Raw genomic sequence first — 24,686 nt, forward strand, 5'->3', positions numbered from 1 at the left:
TAAGACACAAAACACTAATCAAATGGTATAATTCAAGAAAGGTACCTCCTTTCATGGGATATCTATAATGAAGCTAAACTGCATAGATCCTTAAAAAACAAATGCAGCATGGGTTTGGTTTCATCTTGTGTGCGTAAAGAATGACATAACTGCCAAGGAAGCGCTGTTCAAAACAGCAGACTGTGTGTGTGCACGTGTGTGTGAGTGTATGGTCACTTTCCCCTCCATCATGGCCCTTACATAAGTGCAGTGCTGCTTAGCCACAATGGCCTTCTAAAGGAAAAAGAGAGAATTTAACTGCTCCCGCTCATTTCACAGATTTTCCAGACAAATAATTTCAGGTTTGTGCCCACTAGCGCCAACCCTCTGTCCGTCCCGCTCTTTTTGGCCTATAATTACATGCCATTCATTTGATTTGTTCATTAGTTCAAGCCTCGGCTGGGTAGAGGCAAAACGGAACCCTCTTATTAGTGGTTCATGACTCTACTCTCTCCATGGTGAGCGTTGGAGCTACGGTGGAAAACAGCAGCAGAGCAGTGGGAGAGGGGAAGCTGGCAGGAAGACCTTATTTTAACCTAGAGCACAAATCTTCATGAAGAGAGACAGTGGGGAAAGCACACTGTCATAATAAGTCTATATCCATAAAACCTCTTACATGAAAACGCTGCTGTGGTGTTCAGCAGGTCGATAAACTCTTGATCAACAAACACTGAGACTACACATGTCAAAAACTGAAGGCATAAACCAACTTTTTGGAGATCAAGCATTTTCTCTGTGTAGATCACAGTTGCATTTTTTCCATCCTATGCAACGTGGTGCTTTTCAGACTATTTAATCAAATTAAAGTTGCTTTAATCCACTTAAAATACAGTACAATCATATTATCATGCAGAACAGCTGCATCAACACTTGAATGGGGGAGGATATAGAACTAGGACAGCCTACTGGATCAAGGACCTTATACGTTGTCACAGAGTTGAGTTTACTTTGGATTAGTCTTTATATTCCATTAAATCTATTCCAATATATCTACCGGTATTCATTCTGTAGCGTATATGAAGCTAATTTCTTTTTATTTATGCTGTTATTCATTCATTTTCCTGACTTTTATGGATTGCTGAATGGATGGAATTACTCTCCTGTATATCTGCCTCACCACTCAGGTTTAAGTGAGAGTCATCAGTCTTTATTTTGACAATTACAATCACAAAACACGCCTCGCCAGTGTAGCACGCACTTTGTGAGGGATGTGCAGTTGTAGATGAGCTCCTGTGGCCCATTTTTCACCATAACCCAATAATCTGAAAGCACAAAAAAGCAACAAGCAATGCAACTGATGGGAGAATTCTACCTGGTGAGCAACTTTCACTGCGCAACATCATAATGAGTCTCTGCTGTCTATCCGTAGTCTCTTAACTAGAGAGGCATTCATATTTTATGACTATTTATTCATCACTACAGGCAGGTATGCAGGTTGATGTCAGCTGCATTCAGTTCTTTCACATCAAACCAGATCATGCTAATCATAAATATGCATCAAGGGATACCATAAATATTAATTGATGCATAACATGGGTCCAACATACACTGAGTTCAGAATTCTGCCTTTAATTTTGATTTTGTCAGATTTTTATTTTATTTTCACTTTACATTTGTATAAATAGTGGGTGAGGAAATATGTGAGCTCTAACCGCGTTCAGCGTTCACTTACAGAGGTATTACTGGCACTAAAATCAATCCGCACAGAGGGGGAAAGACAAAAATAAGATGTTTTTGTTGTTTGAATGTTTGCCTTAGCAACATTAAGCCCGCAGTTATGCTGGCAGCTCCACGAGGCTACAGTTAGCACTTCAGCACGCTAACCATGACTGTGCATAGTGATGCTAAGCAGGTATAATGTTAGCCATGTTTACAATGAAAACAAAACACAACAGAAGTAAATGGAAATGTCATTAGATTTGGTTTATACCATAAGGCATAATTGGACAGATGAGAAATTCCGACTTGATTATGGTGCCACATGGAAAGTGAGTGGATCACCAATAATGTCATTACGTAGATACCACATTTCAAGGCAAGGCATGTTTCAACCTCATGGTGGAGCTAGAGGTAAAGTCAGAGGATCATGAAAGTCAGTAGGATTCATCCTCTAATGAACATAAATATCTGTACAAGAGTTCAGTCTGGACCAAAGGAACCACACAGACTGACAATGACTGATAGGCAGTGCCATCCATGCAGGATGGTTAGCTTTAGCAATGCAAATTAATTTCTAAAAAAAAAAAAGAAAAAGAAGAAGAAGAACGAAAATTATGTCAAATGTAAAATACAAATAATAATATAATTCAGAGTAGTAAATAAACATTATCTGAGGCATATTTTCTGCTCTACAAACACAATTCATACTTATTTTAGTCCACTTACTGTAGCCTCACTGTGATGTTTTCAGCTCATTATTCAGCTTGTGTCAAAACAACAGGACAGGTCACCTAATGTTATGAGATAAATACTTCAGATGGTGCAAATGAAAGCGGTAAGAAAGATACAAGAGCTATAACCACTCTCCACGTGAGATCAAAAGACAGGTTCTTTATTCTTTGCACACACTGAGATCAGATGAGAGCTGGTTTAAGGGACTGTCGTACCAACAGGGGAGCATTACATCCCAGTGATTTTCATCCACATGAAAAGCAGAGCACTGCTGAGAGTGGCAAAGGATGAGGTCTTCAATAACACACATAATTCTTTTCTTCCTGTTCCAAGCACAGTGGCAGCAAAATCCAGCGTAATCGCCCAGCGCGGCTGGAAAAAGAAGCTTTCTGCCTCTTCAAGGTGTCAGCATACAGTCCTTACACAATTACTGGATATGCTGCAGCTGTAATTAAAGTCCCCTTTCAGCACTCCACACACCATGACCTTTTCTAAGGCAAACACTCATTGTCTCTCTTAGAACAAAGGCCCGTCCACTGGGATGTAAATGGACATTTTTATGACTGTGAAAAAGAAAAATATATGCAAGCAATGGCATGCATGACAAAAAATGTATAGGCCCATCGGAGAAACGAGGCTGGATGGGTTTCACCCATCATTATGAGTGGATGTCAGCGGCAACTTTGGCAATTAACACTTGAGACAGAATACCCTCGATAGGCACCATCATAACCTATAATCAGAAGATATGCAAATGATAGAGATGTCTCCCCCGACACTGCAGTGCCAGTTGTCTTCTGGTTCCCTGGGAACTCTCCTGTCAGCACTCAAGCAGAAGAATGGGAGTGATAGCAGAAAGGGCTGTTTGTTTAACATGTCACTGGAACAGCCTGTTGAGAGGGAGGGAGCAGATGGAAGAGCAGAATAGACAGGGAATCTATCTAGAAAGGGTACCACTGTCCTCCAAGTCACTTGTATACACCTAAAAAGCACTTACAGTGCAGCACAGAATCGTAAAATACTCACTGCAAATAGACACCGACACCTTTTCCATCTTACTGTAAATGGCATGCCTATTAAAAAAGGGGGTTAGTTAAAGTTTAAGAGTTTGCTACAGTATCACTCCTTTTCACGACTTAAAAATTAATCATGCACATGAAGACTTGATTATACACCACACATTTTCCTTCGGTTCCCCTCCCACAACCACGCTGTCTCAGACAAAATACGAAGAGACACACACAAGTGTGGCCTCTTGTCTATGAAATGACACCTTATTTTGTTCTCATTTAAGCTTTTTATATTCAGTAAGAGGGTGGGGTACAAAGGGCCTAAAGCTGTCTTGGGTCATTAAACCACACATTTTCTTTCTTCTTTCAGAATGTGTGTTCCTGGCACTTACGACAGGGAAAGCTGACAGATTAGACAGGGGGCTCCTTCACAGGCTGGCTGTGGGCTTCAGGAGGGTGGGCTGCTCGCTGACGCTTGGGGCAGCAAAACCATGCCTGTCACTGTTTGACGCGCCAGTCCACAAGTGCAGTCACAGGGAGCTATGATTGATGATATTATGTACTCACGCAGGATCTGAATGCCAGCGCACTCCTATGATTTAATCCCTGTTCCTTCATCAAACATCCAGGCACAGCAGATGTACTGCACAACGACAAATCTTTTTTTCCCAGAGGCCAGCGCTGTTAGTGTCAAAACCACCATTACTAATCAGTTCTTTGAGGCAGCAGCACTGACTGACTACAGGAGCTGCAACACAAATCACTGTTTATATCCACTTTACAAAGTGGATGTGAAAATTCTAAATTAGCAAATTCTTATCAGAAAATTTTAATTTAGTATCATCTTAATGTAATTTTCTTTTTCTTAACATACCAGAAAAAAAATGGTAGATGGTAGATCTATTATGACCTTGGCCTCCACCAGTGCATTTATTGGGTAGAAAACCCACCTCCCACGATATTCTCCATGGTGGCTGTGAGCACAGTTCTACCACAGAGACAAAACATTAGGATTTCCTTGAACCCTCTGAATGTAAAAAAAAAAAAAACCTTTTTGGAAATGGCATGAATGTCTTTTTGTCCTGCACAGACAAAATCCTTCAAAAATCCTTCTTGTTTGACAAGACTGACCCCTAGTGGTGATTCAAGGAACATAATTTAAAACATGAGGATGCAGCCCTCTGCATAATTGTCAACACCACAGAAACATTAATCCCTTTGTTTCATGTGACCAAGTACATGACAGGGGTCAGGCTACACACAGACATCAAGTCTGCTAACACAAACTTCAGCATGAGAGTCAAAATTGTCAGGCAGTAAATCCTAGAATAAGCAGAGCTACACTGCTGAGATTAAGCCAACCATCCCCCAGTCAGACCACAAAGAGTTCATTGTGCTTGGATAGCATATAAAAAGGAGAAAGGAGAAAGGAGAATGATTTTGGCAGTGATTTTCAGTTATAGTTTGGCCTCACTGGCCTCACAAGGTTATGAAATCGCTCCCAAAACGAGATGTATTCAATGTACAGAGTGAGAGGCGAGGAGATGAGAGTCTTGTTGAATTGGAAATATCAAATGACAGACAAAGAAGAAAGAAGAAAAAAGAAAGAAAGAAAGAAAGAAAGAAAGAACTGTGCTTAAAATATCTAAAATTACAGCTGGACAGCAACTCTATATTCATAACAGCGAAAATATGAAGTGCCATAGAAAACAACAGATGCTAACAGGACTACATTTGTGACAGCCAGGTATTCATGTGAGTTTCACTATTGTTTTCCAATTGAAAAGGCCATACAATACATACACTATGGGACAATACAGCAAGTACACAGGATTATCTATGTGATAAAAAGTGACAGTTCCAGCGTCACTGCAGTGGCACATCTTTACAGAGGAGGAAACCTACCTTTACATCTGAAGATACATGACCTCAGATCAAAGAAGAGGTGGCCGCTGATGCATCATTGGTAGCGACAAATTATCATCAATACCACTCTACCGCATTATCATCAATCTCTCTCTCATAAGACAAAAGTATCTCTCCATGCTAAATCATGAAATCGATGCATTTCTATCACTGAGAGGAATTGGTCTCCGAGTGGTCTCTGCGGCTGAGTAATGTGAAATCTATCACAGGTTAGTCCACATGGCCTGGACAAGATCAGAGACAAGACTCCAGAAAATTGTATTGATCAGCCGCCATGAGAATGCAACTGAGGAGCGAAAATGTGAGTCGAATTTGAAACACTTTGAATTGATGATAAGCCATCTTTAAGAATAATTTATAGTACAACAATATTACACCTATAGGACTACCTTATTACCTACTGCTTTATTATTACCTACTATATTGACAAAATGCCGGTTTTAAACATAACAAAAATTTCACCAAGCGCTTATTTAGATCTATGCAACTAATTATTAAAGATCAAATTGGAAAATGAGATTTGTTTGTGATTGGCAATGACACTATTGGTGCACTTGAGAAAAGTCATTCAAGAGCTACAGTTTCACTTACCTTGGGCCACTTGGGATTGAGCTCACAAGCTTTTTCAGCATCTTCCAGAGCCGCTTGGTGATGTCCCAATTTGAGAAGAGCTGCTGAACGGTTACTATACAGGATGCAGTTCTGTGGGTCTGCTTGCAAGGCCTCGCTGTACAGATGAACGGCCGCCTGGAAGTCGCCACGCTGACACGCCTCGTTGCTCTGCTGCACTTTCTCCATGAACTCTGCTTTGCTGAGACCATACCTGGCCGTGTCGTCTCCAGGAACACATCGGATAGGTCTTCCCACTGTCCGAGAGCCAAAGATTGAAAACTGGAGAAACACATAGAGAGGCATGAAAGAGCAATAATCGGTGTGACTGAAAAATACTTTTACAGTTAAATGCAAGGAATGCCTTGCAGCAATGCCTTGCTTTTGAGTAGTTTTATATCAAACTGCTCTACTAGAGCTACACACTGGCCAGAGGTACCACAGTGGTTTGAACATGCAGCTCAAGTGTAAGCGAATATTGCATATGTGAGGTGTATGACAAATGATAAAAAATATGTATGCAACGGTCCTGTGGGTTCAGTGAGATCAATAAACTTTCCACAGCATAGCACGGTTATAATTGTACATTTGTAATTGCTGAATTTCATTTATATTTGCCTGATTATGTAATGTAATTATGTAATTGCAGCCATCATTACATATTCTCCCTGTGTATTTTCTGTTGTGACCAGTCAAAGTCAATGTCAGTTGTAAAAGAAACAGCCATAAAAACCAGAGAGGATGTCAGCAATATAACTGATGAAAGCTGCTCTAATTTGGCTCAAATTAAAATTTTAAAGGTTGCAGCAAAGAACAGAGAGACAGCATCCAAAATCCGCTCCAAACCCCACTCTAAAAGATTAGATAATTAACATAACACAAGAAGGACAATTGCTTTATCTTTCGGGTAATATTCTGTCATGACAGTAGTTTTAAAAGCATCTCCACAATAATGTGTTGAATTATTGTTGACAAAATTTTTTCTTACAGAATAAGACTTATACGGCTGATTTTTCTCACATACTGCAGTTACTCCACCTCTGTTTACAAAGGACAGATTCATCAAGGTTTAAAATGGGATGGGATTTAAGTGTACAAGGTTTTATCTTTCACGTCCTATTAGTTCAAATAAAGCCTTTATTTGTTCTGATGTTCACAGCCATTTGCTTGTTATTCTTCTATAAAGAGATTTGGACGCACAGCAGCAGTGTAAAGTTCATCCTAATAAAGACATCTTCATTACACTGATAAATCTCCCACCACAACAAGATAATACCTGCCTTAGAGCAAGGCCATCAGCATTAATGTGAGATTGAATCTATTATAGTTCCCATTCATATTTAACTTGTTGCACTCGCGAACCAACTGGCAGACAAGCCATGTGAATGCAAACCAATTATCATATTGATTCAAGTCTTACTGTAACTGCATCCGACCAATAAAGTTTGATTGATGAAGTAGGCCAGTGCCACATCCATTTAACATGGATGGTTTGCTGAGTATTGGTGAATCATGAAATTCATCTCAGGTTGCATGTTTTTTGGGCCAGCTTCCATTATACCTCTTTCTCACCACACCTCCTCAGACTGAATTCTGGGATAGGGCAGGCTTGGTAATTACTTCCAGAGGCCCAGGGAGTAGCAGCAACAGACATGAGGGCTTTGGGTATCAAGCGGATTCAAAATCTAGTTACAGTGGGGGTACCTATCAGCTACTTTCTTACACCCTTTTACCTTCATCTTTCACACGTTTTCTAGTTCTTCCTTTCTTGTAACAATTAAATCATGTGTATCTTTATGACAACAATTCGGAAAGGACTGAATGACTCATTTGCTTTGGTTGAATTCTTAACCATTGTTTGTTTTCATATTTTGCTTGTAATAGAAAATTCAACCCTTGTAGATTAGGAGGAGGTCACTCATGCTTCACTAACAGTTAAGGTGAACCAGTGGGAAATGTGCACAGAGGTTTTAAAAACAAGTGTTAACTGCTGAGTTTATTGCTGCGGGTGCCATGAGAGGCAATCCACCTCTCAGGAGTAAACAAAGAGACTGAGGGGGCGACGTCCACACACCACAGCTGACAGCACTGTCACACACACCGACATTCAAAGCCTTGCTCTTAAAGGAATGTCAGCAGAAGCATCTATTATAGATCAGTGCTTCCAGGGCCCCCGATTGCATGCATGCAGGTTTAGTCTTCAAACAAACTTCAGCAGAAATCAACTAGTTAGCAGGATCAGAGAGAAGGCAACTAATCCAGCTGATTTTTTTTAGGGGAAGGTCCAATCTCATCTGCTACAGCATTGTGGGGGCTGCCTACAGTGTGTGGGCAGCACTGGGCAGGAAGGGTGGAGAGATAATGAAAGCCTAGACCAATACAGAGGACACCGTACCAACTTAATCACAAGGAGACAGACAGAGAGAGATTAGCTCAAGTCTCCAAAGGCAAATATAGTCTGGACTGCACATATTTACAGTTTTGTTGGGGAATTATGTGGATTTACTCATGGCAATACACACAAACTTACTGCCTGAGGGGACTTGGCAATGCAAGCCTCTCTGTTCATGCAATAACAATACAAGTGTGGTTTGAGTTTACAGTCTATTTTCTCATCTTTGTAATTTTCCACTGTCGTTAGATCGCATTTAAATTGGATATCATCTGCGACAGTTGAGCCCACACATAGGACTGTGCAGTACAATACAGTATGCATGACTGGAAAATCGATAGAGGTCTTTTACGAGGTTTTCGCAGGAACGGTCACTTGGTATTTCCTGTTCAGGACGCGAGGTAAAAAAAAAAAAAAAAAAAAAAAGAAAGGGAAAAAAAGTGTTATCCAGGAGGCAGTTAAATACCAACAACTACAAAGGTGGCATACCGCAACACAGTGTGTAATGCAGTTTTTAAAAAAATCCATTTACCTTTTCTTTCAGAGTCGCTTGCTTCTCCATCCTGTCTGGCTGCTTTGGTTTGTGCGGCGGGTTATCGCTCTCATCCCATCACAGTCCTTGTTGACTGTTTTTTCGACTATTTAAGCATCAAGAGGTGTTCAAAATGCAGTCAAGAAGCCCACGTAACAGTGCAGGTGTCGACAAACTGCAGAGAAAATCCACAAAAACGGAGCTGTGTGGCGTCCTGGAGAAACTTTTCTCAGGGAAAGTGCGCCATGTTGTCAAATCTTTTCCTTTTTTTTCGTGTCTTTTTTCCCTTGTTGCCATAGCGGATTTCTGAGCGCTGTGCGGAGGGAGGCATGACGGTCTGTGGGAGCCTGAGTCAGGAGCAGGAGAGAAGAGTCAGTTAACGCATTACTTTTTCTTTTCTTTTTTTACTTTACAACATCTTACAAACTCTTGGAATAGTGATTTTCAAAGAAACTGGTCGCTAACTTTACGCACAGAGGCGTTCACTGTCTCTGTAAGGTCAGAGGTAAGGGTGACAAAGGGGCCCCACCACCTGGGCTTACTGATGCCCCAAACCATGATAGGGAGAGCAACAGGTACTAGTCCTTACCTGAAACTAGGGTTAGCTTTTAGCATCAAGTCACTAGGCTACCTATGGCCAGTTCAGGGGCTGCCTTACTTTCCCTGGGCTATCAACCAATGGGTGTATCCTTTGCGTCTCAACCTATCCAAAGATTCATTGCACCTCAGTAATGAAATAATGAATGAAAATAGTGTGGCACAAAACACCACTGAGAGAGTTCAAGGAGAACACTTAATTGCAAGTATTAGGTTTCAGCTCACTTGAATATTTAACAGTACAACTATTAAAATACTATGGGCCAAAACCCCAAAGGATTCCTGAAAAAAACGATTATATGTTGTCGAGGTTGCTAGGCAACAGGACTGCTGCTTTGTGAGGCAAGAGTAAGTGTGGGCACAGTTGGGGACGTAAAGTGCAAATCCTCCATAGGCCAAAGCGTCTCATTTCAGTTTGGCCTTCATGGTCTGTGATGGCTATGAAGGCCTCATAGTCTCTGTCCTCTAAAAGATTGTTGCCCCTGAATTGGGACACAGCTGAGAGGTTTTTTTGAATAGACAGCTGAAATAAGTTCCTTGGTTAACACAAGCTCAAGACATTTACACATTTTATTCCACTACATAAAAATCCAATGGGCTTTTTGTTCAAGGAACCAGGGTGAACCTCCAGCTTCATGGACAAAAATCGCTCATCCCTGCAGCACTGTATTATGCACAATTCATTAATCCAATATTAAAAGTAATACAAAGAGTTGAGGTGATTTTATGAAGAACTACACACAGTTTGTGTGTGCATCTGGTTTCATTACTTCGAATCCATGATGCAGCAAAGTTTTTTTCTTTTTTCATTGCAAAAAAAGATCCACATGTGCACACACCGGTGGGCCTACATTCCAGTTGCCAGAAACATGACTTCAATGCAAACTGCTGCATAAAATACCTTCTACATGTGTAAATATGCAACTGTTTGCCAGAGGATACGCACCAACTTCCAAAGGGTTTTTTTTGTGTGTATCTTAGTGTTGTGTTTTTAGCTTGTTCATCTGCTCCCAAGTGGCCAGAAAAATCACAATGTGGCTGTAAGCAGTGTCCCTGTGTGGTAGGACAGCATTAATGTACAGAAGACACAGTATGAACACAAGAAAAGACAGCATTTCTGTCTAGGGAGAGACATCTGGTGTCAGATCAGTAGTAAACCCTGTTCACCGCAGACACTGCGACACGTCATCATGGGAAGAAAAGTACATGCATTATATATTTGAATTCATGGGTAAGTTTAGATAACTCTCTGTTGAGCTTTTTTGCCCCTGATGATTGACAGTAAGACCAAATTTGCAGGAATTTGCAGACCTAAGGAAGCTACGTAAGAACACCAGGAAATGAGGCAGACTGATGCAACTCATGTGCTCAGAAAAAAAGTGCAGTTCTCTACCAGCAGATGGTGTAACAATCCTTTCCAGAGAAGACTTTCCCTTGACACCAGTAGTTAAGTAATTCTCCTCAAGCCTTGGAATACGCCTTTCTCAGAGCAGACATGTTTCTCCTGCTATTTCAAGATCACATGTATGTTGCCGGTATTGTCCATGGCGGCAATGGACCATACCAGGCTTTTAATGAGACATTTAAATGGTATTAAATGGAAGCGTAGCATTTTTCAATGTTGCACATAAATTTATGTTAGACATTTTAAGTTAAACAAAAGGTTGTTAATTGGTCTCATTAAGTGTCATCTGTCTCTCCACATAACATACCGTACATGGTTTGGACTCATGATTCAAGGTTTTAAATAATGAAATGGCCTTTATACACAATACATTCTTAATTACATTAAAACATTTGCATGACAAATAGCACTAGTATTTATCAAAATATTCACTATAAAGAGAGAAAAAAGTCAGGCCCACACTGTCATGTTATGAAATAGGCCTACGGTATGCAAAAGGATGAACATTATGCAATTCATGTTTGTCAAAGGTCAAAATAATTTAGTGGTTGATAATTTTTTTTCCCCACTTCAACTTATGCTCACCTAATCCAACAACTCCAAAACACTCTCGTGGACAAGTTGTGACCTGCACATTCACCACACTATGAGATAATAACGGAACGTTATATGAGACGTTGTTTTGAGGCACATGCAGAGACTGCTTGCTGAAAAACTGCCCCCAATGGAAACGCGCATCAGCATCAGTATGCAAAACCGCTGATGCTCTGCTCCACCATTCTAAAAATAGCTTGCACCGACAAATAAAGGTAACAAACCTACTGCTATGACTATAGCGATTATGGCAATGGGCCAATTTGCCAAAATGTTGAACTATCCCTTTAACGCAACATTGTACTGTAGAATCGGGCTTGGTAAAACAAATGTTAAAGATACTTTGAAACTCAATAGTATTACTATTTCATGATTTAATGTATTTCATTGTAACATTATTATTTTCACTTAAAATACTTAAAAATTGAAATACACAAAACCACACAGATTTTCTGCACACACCAGATCTTTCTGGCATACCGATAGCTTAGTGAATACATTGCATTTGCTCACCCTCAGATAATCAGTGTAGTCATTGGATGGATGGTTTTGTTTTATATTGCCGTATCAATAAATGTATGAGGACTACACAAACAGCCAATAATACTGGCACTTATGTTATGGTATTTAACTTTATGTTACCTTTTGTCCTAGAGTTAATAGCTAGAGCAAGAAATGTTGAATTTCTGACAGCATACCTTAATGTTACTTGACCTTCCTTTTTCTTGACAATGGATTGCTGGAAGGCAAACTAAGCAGCTAAAGTTATTGAAACGTTTTTCATTAGGAATAGGAAGGTTGAATTTCACGGCCAAACCTGGTTGCTAAGTTGAGAACTTTTCATTTTAATAGGAAAGTTGCATTTCATGGCCAAACCTAGCAGTTAATGTTAATGGTATTTTTCTGTTATCAGCACACACTTGTGGTGGCCAAATCACTGCTTTGATTTCTGTTTCTAAAAATAAGCATCAAAATTTATCTAAAGTAAATATTTGTATTTTCAATTTTTTTTCTCTTTAAAACCTTTAATAACCAATTAAATATAAATCAACGTTTTTACTGTGTACCCCCTATGAGACCCCTTACACTAGAGTTCAATGCTTGGTAAAGCTCCACTCTCCAGCTGAGCAGCCTGCCGCCACAACATCTGCTGCCAATGTCTTGCATTCCTGTGCAGCTGTAAACAGTTGTGGATATAAGTAGCCTACTTTGAGTGAGAGTCCCATCTTGTACAAGAAGATGGTAGACCCGATACACCTTTGTTTTCCAGACTGACGCAGGAAATACACTGCCAGCCAGTTGGAATTCCTTGTTAAGAAATGAAATGACCAAAATGTGGAGAGAAGTGCTGTGAAAGTTATACTCAACAGTCTGCCATGGACTTCAAATGACTATATTCAGAAAATTAAATACTTTATCAAAAACCCTTTTCTTTTCTTTTTTTTTTTACCTGTGGATACTTACAGACTAAAGAAATATTTCAATGGTGGAGGAATGGACAGACAACCTTCACAACTGCTGTGAACATAGAGTTCATGCTGAATGGTCAAATTGTGAATAATTCATGCAAGGTACAGCATGATACAAACATTTAACCATTCATCTGTGCATGTGGCAGCACAACTTACCATTGCTGTGAACAGGTCACCAGCACCAGGCTTAAATTTTACAATTTACATGAATGACAGTACGTACAGTACTTGAGGGTTGAACCTGGGTCTTTGGTTGGGCAACAAAGTGGGAACTGTCCATTCGTCAGAAACAACATTCAATGGAAACACAATTAAATCTTTTGAACTGCGTGCTGCATGCCACCATGTTACATGGCAATAACACATAGGCTGATATGAAACTGTTCCAATTCCTATTGTATGTAGGCTAATAGGTTTTACATACGATATGATTGTATTGTATGTAGCTAAATGCACATATTTCATACATAGAAATTCAATATGTTTACGTCAGAGATTTGCATGGTGAATTATTTTCTAGTATAGTAAAGAAATCAGAAATGTTTCTTTCAGTCCTAGCAGGGCTCCTATCACGCTTCATGTTTTCAAAAAACAGAGGTGAAATTTAGGCCTAACTTTAGGTGTTTAACCCTGGCCTGTATGGCATGATTTTTTATTTTAGTATGGAAAATATTTCAGCACAGTTTTGGAAATCACTGATAATGTAGGGCTAGTCGACGAGTTTGGTGCTAAATAAACTTCCAGTAAACACCCTAGACACACTGCTGTGTGTGTCTACCCGGGGCTTCTTCCGCCACACACGGTACTGATTGGTTAGCGCGGTATGCGCGGTACCAAGGGGGCAGTTGTGGGTCTGAGAAGTGAAGCTCACTTCCGCGTTCAAAAAACTGCAATCCCCTCGGATTCCTCTGGGGGCTGGTGTCAGAAGGGAGCATTCCCCATAGACCCCCATGTTAAAATCGCCGACTTTACATCCTCAGTAAACATGTTAAAAGCCTGGTGTCAGAACGTTTTTTCGTCTCAATCGATAGTTTCTACCCCCGCACACACTCTGAGGGGGGTGAATTTTTTTTTAACTCTATAGTTTTACTGTTATTAGGTTAAAATTCTGGCCAATCAGGGCGCGGAAACGTTGAGTGACAGGTCCGAGCAGCTCCGTGGACCGCTGCTTCGAGGCCAGTGGGCGGGTTCTCGGCCGGCCAATCCAACATGGCGCTGTTCAGGCCGCCATATTTGAGTCACAAAAACGACTCCCCAAAACCAATGGGTGACGTCACGGACACTACGTCCATTCTTTTTACAGTCTATGCGCGGTACACCTGTCAACCGAGCGCGAGCGAGCAGTGTGGGTGGGCGTGGCCATAATCGCTCTGGGCGGGGCCTCAGACATGGCCCACTCTGCTTGCAGGTTGACACATATATGGCAGGTTGAGAATAGACTGTATGGTTGAGAACAAAAAATATTATGTGAGGTGAATGCATAAAATGTCAGTGCATACAAGCTGATAATTGCACATGAACCATAATAATTAATACCATAATAATGTGATATTTTCAATAACATTGATGTAAATAGATGAATCATAAGGTATGTGTAGTGTTTCCTCAAAAGTTGTGTTACTGTTATGCTGTAGCCTATATTACTGTCCAAACTGTGGGCCATGTTAGCCAGAATAATATAGTCCAGTCATTTTAAGCCAAAATGGGGGTCATCCTTGAACAAATTGCAACAGAAGCAAACTCAACTTATTTTGTATCATCAACATGTCCTGAGTGAGGGGAAAAAAGCCCAGAAGAATCCCATTAGGGGAAAGTTTCAAAAATAGCCCATTCATACGCCTATTAATTATTTTTCTCATGTGAATAGGGTAACATTTTTAAGCTTTAGATATCTCCATGAAAATTACTCAGATGATTAAGACAAACAAAAAAATGTACAAGTTTTTTTTTTAATTGTTTGTTAACATGGGGACGTTTGCATAAATTTGCATGAATCCCATCGTTTCGACTGCACGGGTAGATATAAAGGTGCTGTGGTGGTACCAGTATGAAAAAACTTGCAATACATTTTTTGTTTGTCTTAATGTAAGTAATCAACTCGGTCATTTTCATGGTCATATTGAATGGTTAAAAATGTTACCCTATTCACATGAGAAAAATAATTAGGCATATGAATGGGCTATATTTTGGTCTTTTTCGAAACTTTCCCCTAATGGAATTCAGGACATGTTGAGATAAAATCAGTTGAGTTTGCTCCTGTTGCAATTTGTTCAACCTTTTTTCATAAAATGACTGGACTATAGACCACTCTGAGTTTATAGCAATGGGTGCAGTTTAGCCTCACCCCAGGCTCTGGCCCTGCAGTGGGTCAGATAATAGTGATCAGGGGGCAGGCAGGGGTCACCAAGTAGACCACTGTTACACTAATTATACCTATAAGAATACAGGTTACAAGGCAATAAAACATACTTTTATGAAGTTACCGGTATACATAAACATACACATGATCAGATTATTGTCTTTATATCACTTACTACCATTTGCAATTTAACATCTTAGAGAGCCAATGTGATAAATCCGTGTGGTCATCCTCTTTGCTTTAAGTTAATGTTGGCTGCTTCAAATGATCTTGGAGAAATAAGACTCCCAGGTCAGGGGGTATTAAAACTTTTTATGTAGGCATACCTATTTTCAAACCTGACAGACAGCGATTTTATAGCACTTTCCTTTACGGATCGAGGGTGCAGCTCTCTGCGTTGGAACACCGGCTCAGTCAGGTTTGAGCCGTCCACACGGAGGCCGCTTTTGGTAGCCGAAGATCTGGGCCAAAATAGTAGTGACTCTTTTGGTAATGCCAGCGGTGTGAGCAATTCCTTTAGAGGGGAGAGAACATGCAAAGGACATCGTGTGAAAACATGCCATGGGAGGTCTCAAAGGAGGCGAGATGAGGGTGGAAATTATGCAACGAAGAATATGGGGCACACATGTTTTCAATGAGCTCTCTATCAAAGCAGAAATCATTTTTAAAAAATAATAATATTAGGACTTAATGACATGACGAGGCGATTATAGCCTACATCTTGTTTTATCTCTCACTGCACCGGTCCTTCCAGCCGTAGCGGTGGTGACTGGTGAACATCCCAGCTTACATCAGACAGGGACACATCCTGGGAAATTGTTTGTTGTCCGGACAAATGAAGGGAAATTCAGTGGGTGGAATTTCATTCATCCTCACTCCGACTCATCCTTACGACAAATGGGAGGGTCCGGCTGAAGCATGCCTCACGCTGATTGGTCGGCCAGTGGGCCTCTTTTGCCGAGCCCACAACATAAGCAGGTATATATGTACTTGAGCTGCAAGAGGATAAGAAATAAGGACTTTTGGGATCATTATTTACAAAGCAGCTTGTTTTCCTGTCTTCCACCCAAGTCTGGTAAGTTGAAACAAGCATGAAATAATCACCCTGAATTATTGCATTTGGAAATGTGTCTTTTTTTAATTAATGATTTCTTCTTCTTTTTTTTCCACAGCAAGATGAAGACCCAGCAACCTCTCCACGTAGCCACACCAGTGAGGCAGAGCCTGGCCTTGACCAAAGTGGCTGGAACCCCTGTTTACCTCAAACTGGACTCATCTCAGCCCACAGGATCCTTCAAGATCAGGGGCATTGGTCACCTCTGCAAAACCGTGAGTCATTTTCTCCTCTCCTGGCTGGGATGATGTGATTTCATGGTGTAGTCCTGTCATTGAAGGGGAGTTAGTATTGATGAAGCTGAGGCTGAGATGGTTGGTAATAGACCCAGAGGAACCAGTATGGACCAGTTTGAGTTTGTCATTTCTAATCTGAACACCGTGTTAGCCTACTGTGAATCTTGACTCTAATGTCTGTTTTTTGTTTTGTAATTTTTTCATACAGTGGGCAGAGCGAGGGTGTGAGCGGTTTGTCTGCTGTTCAGGTGAGCACCGAAGCAAGAAAGAAAAGAAGAAAAAGAAAATCAATTCTAAAGTTGTCTTTGTTGGTGTGAGGATGTAACCTTTGACACTTTTGGTCCCAACAGGAGGAAATGCTGGTATGGCAGCAGCTTATTCTGCCCGTCAGCTCGGGGTGCCTGCCACCATAGTAGTTCCAAGTGTCACACCAAATCTCACAGTGGAGAGACTGAAGGATGAGGGGGCCACTGTGGTCATCCATGGAAAGGTTAGTTAACTGCATGTTGTTAACTGCATTCTTCACACCGTTAATATTACATTGCTCCCCTGCTGAGTCTAAATGAATGAACTCTGGTTGCATCTTTCATGTATACCATTACTTTCTTATATTTATGCAATCTTGAAATAACTGTGATACAGACTGAACAAAACTGTGTCTTGTCTTTGTCAGGCTCTAAATGAAAGCATCGAATATGGACAACAGCTTGTGGCAAATAACCCTGGCTGGATTTTCATCTCTCCATTTGATGACCCCCTGATCTGGTAAGGCAGTGTCAGTGTGTCTGTCCCTCAGAGACTGTGTCATCATCACTGTGTGCTCTCTGAAGAAATTCTTGGATAGTAATCTCTAATGACATCAGGGTTCTGAGGGACAGACAGTGATAAGACAGTCTCTTCTCTACGCTAAGGGAAATGAACTTGTTATTACGAAGCACAAACGACTGATAGCAGCACCTGTCATATCATATGCTGTCATTATCACTCATGTAAAGAACAGTGAAAGGGGCGGCGTTACATCAGAGACACTGTATCTTATCACAGGGATAACTTTGAGGGGCTGTCACATAATTCATTTACACATTAGACGTCACACTCGGATAGTTAAACACAGCAATAAATTACTGACATCACTGGCTACTTACAGTCAGATAAGAGCAGCATTTTACGATGCCTTTGCATTTCAGACAGAAATGTCAACTGACGATGGACTTCTTGGGGGACTGACTGACGGGCGGGCGTGTGTTTGTGTGTGTGTGTGTGCAGGGAAGGACATACATCTCTGGTGAAGGAGCTGGAGCAAGACCTGAGGGAGAAGCCAGGAGCCGTAGTGCTGTCAGTGGGAGGTGGGGGCCTACTGAACGGAGTGGTGGAGGGCCTGCGTCGTGCTGACTGGGCTGACGTACCCATCGTAGCCATGGAAACTATGGGAGCACACAGCCTCAATGCAGCCATGAAGGCGGGGAAGTTGGTCACTTTGCCTGCAATTACCAGGTATTGTATATATGGCCTAATCCTTATGCCACCACGCCCCCAAATTATGACACTGTGTAGTATGTGTATGTTACCTCCGCTTTAACACCTCCACCTTTCATCGTCCTCCCCAGTATTGCCACCACTCTGGGCCTGACACGGGTCTCTGCACAGACCATGAAACTGGTGGAGGAGCACACAGTTTTCTCAGAGGTCGTCACAGACCAGGAGGCTGTAAAAGCTGTTGAACACTTTGTCGGTGAGTAGAACCCACACCTGGACAGATGTACAGTGGATCTAAAATGGCAAAAAAAAAAGAAAATTAGAATTGAAACTGATCTCTGGTATCTTCACCTCCTGCAGATGACGAGAAGGTCCTGGTGGAACCGGCCTGTGGCGCCGCGCTGGCAGCTGTGTACAGTGGTATTATCAAAAGGCTGCAGGATGAGGGCAAGCTGGCACGGAACCTCGGCCCCGTGGTCATTGTTGTGTGCGGAGGCAACAACATCAGCATGGGGCAATTGTGGAGGCTGAAAAAACAGCTTGGTATTATCTAGCACAGCCGACTACCTCGGGTCTTTCTGACCTTTATTCTTTTCCTCCATCAGTTGGTCTCAATCCTTAAATCCCATTGTTGATGTGCTCCACTGACTGAATCATTCCACACTGTGAAAACCTCCTGAGACTAACAAATGTGAGGGGGAGCAGCTGAAGGGATTTTTATCTTTTGAAAATGTTGTAGTTGTGATGCTGCTCTGGTGGAGGTAGATTGTGACAAGAGAGAGCTCTATAGACTGGCACATTTAGGCTGCATTCACGTTTGTATTTAGCATGCTTGCTTTGTAAAATGTTCTTCCGCTTTTGTACTTTTGAAATGTATTTAAAAATGAATAAATTATGTTTCTGAATATTCTGCCCAGATAATGATTTTCCTGCACTGACAGTTTGTCAGATCTGAATGAACATGGCATATAAAGAACAGATCGAACCACTTCTCCACAACATGAGGAATCATACTATATATCACGAATGCACTTCTGGCTTCTGTTGACTTCCTATATCAAATGATAAATCCACCAAGATGATATTAGCTTGTTGTAGATGCATCATATTGGTGTATAAACTGATAAGATATATGCATTGCATACATATATATATGGATATAAAAGGTTGCTTAGTTATTATTTGAGCTCCAACTTAATCTCAATCTCTTCCACACCATTTATTTATTTATTGGACAACAATTCAGTCAAGTTCCTTACACCCCAGGGAGTGCTTTGGCAGGCCCAACACACTCACAATCATATCCTTGAGCAGCTGCAATCCATTATGATCAACTATGAATGAAGTAAATTAAAAAGTTTTAAAGTTGACCTCTAACTTTTCATTAAGCAGAGTCAATTCAGTCAGCTCAGAGAGCATGTGTTCATGTCCTTCCTCGAGTGAGGATTACGTTACACTCTTACACCATACTGCAGCCAGGTCGAGACCTTTAGGTTGCTAAAGAAGCTGTTACTGGGTCAGTCACATGTTGCATGAGCACAGCAAACGTAACATTTCCTTTTGAATAAACTGGCCTCCGGAGCGCTCAATTGGCTGGGTCGTTAGGGATGTGGCACATTTCCAAGCTGCACATTGGTCTGGTGGTCACAGACGCAAGGGTGGAGGGCCCTTGTGACAGAAAGAAAGAGGGAGACAGCTGTACGTGGGGGACAGATGACTGGCTCTTTTGAAGGAGACTAGTCAACATGCTGGAGACATTCCTGGAATACCCTCAGCTAATGTGTGGAGCTGCTGTAAAAAATTAGAAACCTTATCCTTAATTTTTACTCTGAAATATAAGGTGTTAGACTGATCTTAGTATTATTATTATTATTATTATTATTATTAAATAATCCAATGTATAGAAGCCACACTGTTATGAGTGACAGGTCACAGTACAGTTCAGCTGGGTGAGCCATACACATAATACATCAACCATATAAAGTGAGTGTGCAGTGTAACATAGAAATACCAAATGCATAAAATTTCTGCTGATGGAACAGTTTTGCTTTGGGAACCAGTCACTGTTTTAAACACCACTTCTACAGCTGTATGTAGTTCCCCTTGAATCTAGCACATAATGGAGCTGAGGGGATAGTGTGACTCAGTGAGTAGTGACTGGAGATCCAGCTCGAACTGGCCTGGCCCAGCACTTGCTGCTTTGAAAAGGTGTCTGGTTTACAGCCAGTAAAGTGATGTAACCAGAGTTGGTTGTGGGGCCTTACATAAAAAGCATGTCCGAAAGGAGACAAAACATGCTTCAAACGCATCATTCATCATGATAAACAGTCATTGTCTGTGCGGACCACTAGCCCGTGTCAAATGGCAAATGGCCCATTTTGCAGTAGAAAACACCAGTTTGACGTGTTTTCTCCAACCACTCTGGATGTTTATCCGAAACAACATGTAAAACCCATGAAGCAGCACAGTCCAACAGTGTTTTGTACATGAAGACATTTCTTTATTGTGACACAGAAATCTCAAATGCCATCTGATTCTTTACATCTGTATAATCCATTTTAGATATGTTAAGTTTCTGATGTGCAGAGGTAAGACAGTAAAAGTTAAGTTAATGCAACCATAAATAATTGTAATAAATATCAAGTAAATGTACAGCACACATTTTTTTTTTTTATCGCAACACCTCTTTGTATGGATATGTCCTTTTTCTAACCTTATCCACTCCCCCCGCCGCGGGAGGAAGTAGAAGAGAGAGCGTCCCTGTTAGCAGCGGTATATCACCCTTCAAAAGAACTGAACCAAAACCAAAAGTCGCAAGCAATTCAACAACCCAATACGTGTCAAATATCAATTTTGTTGTTTTTCAGTTCTATCCAAGTAAAATGGCGATTTTACTCACACAAGAAAACATGTTTCACCATGAGTAGAAGAAATTGATTCCATCTGAGTACAAGACAAAGGTGATAAGATTACTGGTATTTCCAAAGTTCATAAAAAATAACAACACAACAAACTGGATATCCAACAGACATCACCTAGTTTGCTCATTTTAGAATCTTTTCTTGGAAGAGTAGTGCAAACCAAAAACAAAAATTATAAGGTGAAGTGAATTAGCAATTAATAAAAACTGCCATCAAACATAACTTCAGTCTATTTACATTTTTTCTATTTCATTTTTACAAAGCTAAACATTTGGTTATGGATAAAATAAAATAAAAAAACAAAAACAGCAGAATCCTGTTTATCTTTCATTAAAGAAGACTATGAAAAGGCAGAACTCAAGATAATCCACCGCCCCCTTCCCCAGTGTGTGTGTAGATTGTGTATGTTGGGGAACAAGGGGGGAGGTGGGATCTGTTGCACATTCAGTAGCAGTAGCACACAAACAATGTGGGAGAGCAGCTCATGAGAACATCTTCTCCTTCCCACTTTCACAAACCAACGCTGGTTTCTTAAACCTGAAATGTAAAGTTCTTCAGAACCAGCAGGCCTCTCTTATCGTCCACTCTACCTGACCTACCATGCGACCACAGCTACTTGGATATCGAGAAAATCAAAGAGCAATTTCATAAACTAATAGATTAATATGACTTTTTGTACATGACTTAAATACCCTCTCTTCAGAGACTTGAATAAAATGTATTCAGTTTATATAGGCATAAGTTAGTTTGTCCATTAGCAGTTCATATTTTTTTTTAAACAGGCAGTAAAACTACATAATATCCTGTACAGCACTTGTTCACATCTTCTGCCTGCTCATAGCTGACATGGCCAAAAAAATAGGCAGCATCACGTATCCTTTTTTTTTGGTAGTAGTCGTACCTCCGTCTCATAACGTCAGATAATAATTCAGTGAAAATCATTCGGGTTTGTCCTATCACGCACCAACCAGCATCGCCCTCCAGAGAGAGGCTCCTACTGTACAGCAAAGGCATGTTTCAGAACATCAGAGGGAGGCAGCGAGGTTAAGCAACAGGAGAATAACAGCTTGTTTGTTGCCTTTACAGTTAACAACTCAGAGTAGAGCTAGTTTAGCTGAGACAACACTTGAGAGTTCAGCGATCATGAATTGAACTTGCATCTGTAAAGTGCTGATATGAAGTCATCGTGTTAAGTTGTTAGATTCACAGAACTTGACTGAACCTCGTTAAACCCTCTGTTAAAGTAAAGGGGAAAGGGAAAGGTGAACACAAAAAACTAAATAATGGTGTCACAGTTGTTTCACTTCAATGCCATCCTCATATTCAGTGCATCCAGAACAGAGACACCTGTTACCTGTGTCAGTGTAAATTCAGATTATCTTCCCTGAATTCCTCAAAAAAAAACAAAAAAAAAAAACATTATCATGAAACGTAGTATTTATGTAAACTGCAATAAAAATGTTTAAAAAAGCAGGGAAAAACATGCAAAACATTAATGGGCAACTTAAATAAAAGTTGAATAGACTTTGTGGTTTTGTTGGAGCAGCAGAGTGAAAGGGTCTTTGTCAGAGGAAGGTCCAGGAGTGTGGGGGGAGAAAGGGAGGCGGGGGTCAAAAGTAAGAGTGGGGGGTGTGGGGTGGAGACAGGTATATACGCTGGGGGAATGTCGGGTTGTCAAGTTTTCTTAGCCGCTGAGAGGATCCTCGCGGTAGTGGATGGCGTATCGCAGTTTCTCCAGCATCACATCCAAGGAGGTGTACTGGGGCAGTTTCACCATGAACATACAGGTCTCCACACGAATGTAGCGCGAGTCTGGCTGACCTGGAGAGAGGGTAGAAACAACAAGATCACTGAGTGCTGCTCTTCCATAATGAGTCTTGTTATGTATGTTTACCACTGGAGTTTCTCATGGCTCTGCAGACAGGCCAGAAGACTCTGTAGCAAATGATAATACGCTTATCTGCTGATAAGTGAGTAAAAGTGTTAACCTACAGTATCTTATCTACAGAGGACTGCTTTTTGCCTGTGACTTAAAATAGCCACTCGGATAGATCGCACTTCTGTGAATGTGAAGATCACAGACAGTATCAGAAACACCAACACTGTGTCTTCCTGCATGGAACTGCCGAGTATATCCCATGACACACATCTACAGTACTAATTTACAAAAACATTGAAAAACAGCGTGTTCAGAGTCTGTCTGTGGTTGCAAGACGATCTAAGCTGCTTTGATAATCACTATCAGTAGTTTCTGCACCAACAGCACTAAGAAGAACATCGCACAGAGATAGCGGCCCTCGTGTCCAATCGCAGCGCGGCTGAAGCCTCGTTAGCCATTACCTGCAGCTCCATCAGGAGGGGCGATCTTCATCGGGTATGGGGGGACGTGGGCAGTGTCGGGCCCCCCGTCCTTGCAGGGGCAGGTGAAGGGGATGCGCTCCTGGTTGCAGGCAAACTTGATGAACTTGCAGAGCTCCTCCTGAGTGAACATCTCCAGAGCGGTCCAGAAGAACTCAATGTGCTGGTCTGTCTCCATCAGACCCACCTGATACATGGTGTGAGCCTGCAGAAAGACGGAGCATGGTGAAATTTGATTAATACTAACTTTCCATTATAGCAATGAAAAGAACATGTCGAACCTACTGAGTAACACGAAGCCCTACATGACAAATCTCTCCAAGTAAGATCTCACACAAATCGAAGCCTTACCTTGAGGAACTCCAAGTTGATGTAAGGCAAGCCACAGGTGCGCAGCTCCATCTCTAGGGGGATGAGCATGGTGAGCAGCTGCAGAGGAATGATGGAGCCCAGACCTGCACGCACCGCCGTCATACACTCCACGTTCTCCAGCTCCCTGAGACGAAGGCTCCGCACGGCCCGCGCATACACATCCTTGTTCTCCCAGCTTAAAATAAAGAAGCATACGACACATCCAGAGTGAGGACAGACCAATGTGCTGGGTAGATACAGTTTTGAAGAATAGGAATACAGACAAGACATCTATAGGAAAATAAAAGATTAGGATTAGTTTCCTGTACCTGACAGTGAGGTTGCGGCCTCCCTGACAAAGCTCCACCTCCTCACCAGTCATAGTGATGTAGGTGAAGGTGCAGCAGGGTCGGCTGGGGGAGTCCGGGCTTTCTCCTGAATGGTGCTGGGAGGAGATCTCGGCACACAGAGCCTCCAGCTCCGTCTCGTCGCTCACCTGCGGTGTCGAATGAAGGAGGCATTGATTTAGCAAAAAAAACAGAGCCTAAAGTCAGCAAACAAATCCATTGCATCAGGAGCAGGGTGCCGTCTCTTACGTTTTCAAACTTCTTGACGTAGTTGTAGGTGAGCACGTCAGCTTCCTGCAGGTCCTGCTCGGGGTCGAGGGGCTCAGCCACCAGTCCCTTCCAGAAGGAGCCGAGCAGGTCCAAGGGAAGTGGCACGTCTGCACGGATGGCTATTCCCAGAAGCTGACCAAAGAAGTGCAACAACTGCTCCTCTGAGTAGCTTATAGGGCATGGCGTCAGGATGTACTTCCCCTGAGGAAAGCAAAACATAACTATGAATCACACCACTTCCTGTCTGATTAACTTTGTTTTGCCAGATAATATTCGTGGAACAGCTA

At 41.5% G+C, this 24,686-nt stretch overlaps 3 protein-coding genes across 6 annotated transcripts in view; 1 reads left to right on the plus strand and 2 right to left on the minus strand.

Moving 5' to 3' along the window:
* LOC146981750 (tetratricopeptide repeat protein 28-like) overlaps window positions 1–9,246 on the minus strand; it is a 179,025-nt gene extending 169,779 nt beyond the window's left edge. For both annotated transcript variants that reach the window (XM_085787272.1, XM_085787271.1), the window contains exons 1-2: window positions 8,900–9,246; window positions 5,958–6,257 (exon numbers count right to left, since the gene is read on the minus strand). In XM_085787272.1, coding sequence (XP_085643398.1) covers window positions 5,958–6,257; window positions 8,900–8,929 — 330 coding nt within the window. In that variant the 5' untranslated portion in view covers window positions 8,930–9,246. The remainder of the gene's footprint in view (window positions 1–5,957; window positions 6,258–8,899) is intronic.
* A 7,018-nt stretch (window positions 9,247–16,264) lies between these two features.
* LOC146981751 (L-serine dehydratase/L-threonine deaminase-like) lies at window positions 16,265–19,057 on the plus strand. The gene is made up of 8 exons (XM_085788193.1): window positions 16,265–16,401; window positions 16,499–16,655; window positions 16,885–16,924; window positions 17,027–17,166; window positions 17,350–17,441; window positions 17,943–18,170; window positions 18,284–18,408; window positions 18,513–19,057. Exons 2-8 carry the CDS (start codon window positions 16,503–16,505, stop codon window positions 18,704–18,706), a joined length of 972 nt encoding a protein of 323 aa, XP_085644319.1. The 5' UTR covers window positions 16,265–16,401; window positions 16,499–16,502; the 3' UTR covers window positions 18,707–19,057.
* A 1,573-nt stretch (window positions 19,058–20,630) lies between these two features.
* Window positions 20,631–24,686, minus strand: part of hectd4 (HECT domain containing E3 ubiquitin protein ligase 4) — a 36,020-nt gene continuing 31,964 nt past the window's right edge. For all 3 annotated transcript variants that reach the window (XM_085787277.1, XM_085787276.1, XM_085787275.1), the window contains exons 72-76: window positions 24,379–24,600; window positions 24,112–24,278; window positions 23,783–23,978; window positions 23,414–23,636; window positions 20,631–22,894 (exon numbers count right to left, since the gene is read on the minus strand). In XM_085787277.1, the coding sequence (XP_085643403.1) occupies window positions 22,758–22,894; window positions 23,414–23,636; window positions 23,783–23,978; window positions 24,112–24,278; window positions 24,379–24,600 (945 nt within the window). In that variant the 3' untranslated portion in view covers window positions 20,631–22,757. The remainder of the gene's footprint in view (window positions 22,895–23,413; window positions 23,637–23,782; window positions 23,979–24,111; window positions 24,279–24,378; window positions 24,601–24,686) is intronic.

This window comes from Trachurus japonicus, chromosome 9, assembly GCF_045865225.1.
Source record: "Trachurus japonicus isolate A0001 chromosome 9, Traja_1.0".
Lineage (NCBI taxonomy): Eukaryota > Metazoa > Chordata > Actinopteri > Carangiformes > Carangidae > Trachurus > Trachurus japonicus.

Excerpts from the sequence above, each read along its gene's own strand:
- LOC146981751 (XM_085788193.1), top strand. The coding sequence starts at position 16,503 with ATGAAGACCCAGCAACCTCTCCACGTAGCCACACCAGTGAGGCAGAGC. Across the intron at positions 16,656-16,884 it reads TTGGTCACCTCTGCAAAACC|TGGGCAGAGCGAGGGTGTGA; the intron begins GTGAGTCATTTT and ends TTTTTCATACAG. Across the intron at positions 17,442-17,942 it reads TTTGATGACCCCCTGATCTG|GGAAGGACATACATCTCTGG; the intron begins GTAAGGCAGTGT and ends GTGTGTGTGCAG.